Below are 2,781 nucleotides of genomic sequence, written 5' to 3'. Positions count from 1 at the left end.
TGGGGGCCCAGCAGCTCCCCTTCAAGGAGAGCACCGGCAGGTTAGTGGGGTGCAGGGGTCACCCCTCCCAGACGTGGCCAGGGCACTCTGTCCCACACCACGGACCGGGCATCTTCCCAGGGTGGGGCATCAGGGTGGCTTGCAGAAGGGAGCGTGACGGTGAGCTCACTGCGTTTCAGCATGGCCGCCGGCACTGGCTGTGCCCCCACTCCAGCAAAAGCCCTGTGCTCCCTGACCCTGCCTCCTCTGCGTCCCCCCCCGCCCCCGCACTCCCTGACCTCGCCCCCTCAGCCCCCCCCCCCGCCCCGGCACAGGAGGCTGCCGTGGGCGGCTCAGGGCAGCTGCCTCCCTCCTCCCAGCCGTGGCCGCCTCCGGCTTGATGGCGGGAGGGAGGTGCGCTGCAAGTGCTGGGCCAGAAAACCGCAGCAGTGCGAGCGGAAGTGGTGCTGGCAGCTGCCTGGGGACAGGCGGGAGGGCCTTTCGCAAAGCAGCGGTTGCACCCTCCGAAACCTGCCATCCAGTATGGCAGGGGGGGGCAGAAGGAAGTGATGCCGGCCGAGGGATTGGGGTGAATTCCCCTTTTCTCCCCCATGGGTGCACTGTGACACCACCCCTCCCCCTTCACCCCATAACCACGCATGGCTGATGAGCCTGTTCTTGCCCCCAGCAGGATGATCAGGAGGAAATCGAGCAGCACAAAGCGCCTCTCTCCCGCCCCCAGCACCCAAACCTCCTACTACAGCGAGTCCCTGATGAGCGAGTCCTACCTGGGGGGCAGCCGGGGCCTTGCCGCCCTGGGCAGCTCCATGCTGGATGATGCCCTGGACAGCAGCATGTACTGGGGTGAGCCCTCCCTCCTGTGGCAGCTGGGGACCTCCCTGGGCACCAGGGGGGTGTTGGGGCAGCCCCCCACGCCGGCTGACCGGATTGCCCCCTTTGGGGATGGTGGTGGCTGGTTTTTCAGGGGGACTGTGTTTTGGGGGCAGGTGGGGAGCTCTCCACCAGGAGGAGAAGAGGCACAGGGGACACAGAGTCCAGTAAGATCAACGGGCTGCTGGAGAGCAAGACGTATGACACCTATGCCTCTTCGTCTGGGTACTCCTCAGAAGATGACTACGCCGGTAGGGATGCTGGGGAGATGTCCCCAGGGGGACCAGTCCAGGGCCTGGCTGTGCCCAGGGTGCTGCCAGCCCCCTCTGCATGCCACCCCCTGTGCAAAGCCTTTGCCCTGGGTGATGCACAGGGATGCAGGCTCCGTTTGGTGACTTACTGCCTTGCTTCTTCCTTTCCAGGTCACTTTTACTCAGGCCAGAGTAGCTCCGGGTCAGGGCTGAGGACTGCAGCCTCCCGGGTGGGCTCCTTCCTCTGGCAAGTGCTCACTTCCCCGGGTGAGTGGAGGGCCGGTGGGGGGGTTGCTAGCAGCACCTTTCTTCCCTGCCAGCATCTCCTTTCCCTGTGTGCTGTGTGTGCTGTTCCCTGATCGGGTGGAGGGGTTTTAGCTCCCTGTGGGAGCATCCTAGGGGACGGAAGGGACATCTCTGCCAGGACCCTGCCTGAGGCTTGGTTTCTCTCCCGGCAGTTCGGTTCGTGGGCTGGGTGTTCTCTGGGCTGGCAGCTGCCTGGCACCGCCTCACCGGCATGGCTCCCCACCTGGGCGGCATCCCCTTTTCCAGGTGAGCATGGTGGCAGAACACCAGGATGTGGGAGGCACGGGGAAAATCCACAGGACCCTGGAGAGGGGGTGCCCCGCAGAGCCCAGCACACGTGGGGTGGGTGTCTTGTGCCAAAGCCCGGCTGGGCTTTGCTTTCCCTCTGGCCCCCATCCAGAGGAGCGCTGCGGTGGAGGAAGGTGGCTGCAGCCTCCTGTAGGCACCTCTTTCTTCTCTGTGCTCCAGGCGCTACCCACGGCTGAAGAGGTCCCTGCTTCTGCTGCTGCTGCTCCTCCTCCTCGCTGCTGCCGCCTACGGTGAGTCGGCCTGGCTTGATCTGTTGCCCTGAGATCTGGGGCAGTGCAGAGCATCCCACTGCCATACCCGGGGGATGGGATGGCACCAAGCTCAGTGCTTGTGGCTGCTGGTACCCTGGTGCATCTGCACCCCTGTGCTGGGACCTCCTGGTAACCCCAGGCGATGCTCATGGCTGAGCATGTCCACCCTGTCCCCCACTGTGGCACGTTACTGGCCTGGTGTTTTAACCGTCTCATCCCTCTGCATGTCCAGGAGCTTGGTACTTCTACCCGTATGGGCTGTCGACACTCAGCCTCCCCGCCTTCCCGTGGTGGGGAGCTGGAAAGCTTTCCTCCTCCGAAGTACCTGGGGCAGGGGATCTGACCACGCTGGACCCGGTAAGCCTTGGCAAAGGTGCGGTGGTGGCCCAGGTGGGGTGGGTGTCTTGCAGGGAGAGCCAGGACAGTGTGGTCCATGGCTGAAGGAGCCCTTCCAGGGGACGGGGAAGTGGTGGAGGATGGGGCAGATGGTGGCTCCATGCTGGTGGAGATGGCTCCCCCAGCTTGTGGCCATCTCACTCTCAGGGTGTCCCAGGGATGGAGCAGGGGGAACATCTGCCCGCTCCTGGGAAGCAGCAGATGAATAAGATGCCACTGACTCTGGGGACTGGGTGGCCTGGGTCCCCTTTCACAGGGGTTCCTGTGGAGCAAGCGGCCCCCCCAGGGGTCTGCACCTCCCTGGGGGGGGCTGCATCGTGCCCTGCCTTTGCTGCTGCAGGGGCTGCGGGGGGAGCCCCGTCTCCTGGCTCGCTTCGAGGCCCTGGAGAAGCGCTTCG

General features: G+C 64.9%; 1 protein-coding gene across 1 annotated transcript in view; it reads left to right on the top strand.

Annotated features, from left to right (window-relative positions):
- The first annotated feature begins 6 nt into the window (after nucleotides 1-6).
- SUN2 (Sad1 and UNC84 domain containing 2) overlaps nucleotides 7-2,781 on the top strand; it is a 7,305-nt gene continuing 4,530 nt past the window's right edge. The window contains exons 1-7 of the mRNA XM_009290105.2: nucleotides 7-40; nucleotides 671-843; nucleotides 987-1,121; nucleotides 1,293-1,388; nucleotides 1,580-1,673; nucleotides 1,896-1,966; nucleotides 2,220-2,344. Of these exons, the coding sequence (XP_009288380.2) occupies nucleotides 672-843; nucleotides 987-1,121; nucleotides 1,293-1,388; nucleotides 1,580-1,673; nucleotides 1,896-1,966; nucleotides 2,220-2,344 (693 nt within the window). The 5' untranslated portion in view covers nucleotides 7-40; nucleotide 671. The remainder of the gene's footprint in view (nucleotides 41-670; nucleotides 844-986; nucleotides 1,122-1,292; nucleotides 1,389-1,579; nucleotides 1,674-1,895; nucleotides 1,967-2,219; nucleotides 2,345-2,781) is intronic.

Source organism: Aptenodytes forsteri, unplaced genomic scaffold, assembly GCF_000699145.1.
Source record: "Aptenodytes forsteri isolate BGI_AS27 unplaced genomic scaffold, ASM69914v1 Scaffold284, whole genome shotgun sequence".
Lineage (NCBI taxonomy): Eukaryota > Metazoa > Chordata > Aves > Sphenisciformes > Spheniscidae > Aptenodytes > Aptenodytes forsteri.
Note: the sequence above shows the minus strand (reverse complement) of the source record. Positions and strands in the feature narration are given on the sequence as shown.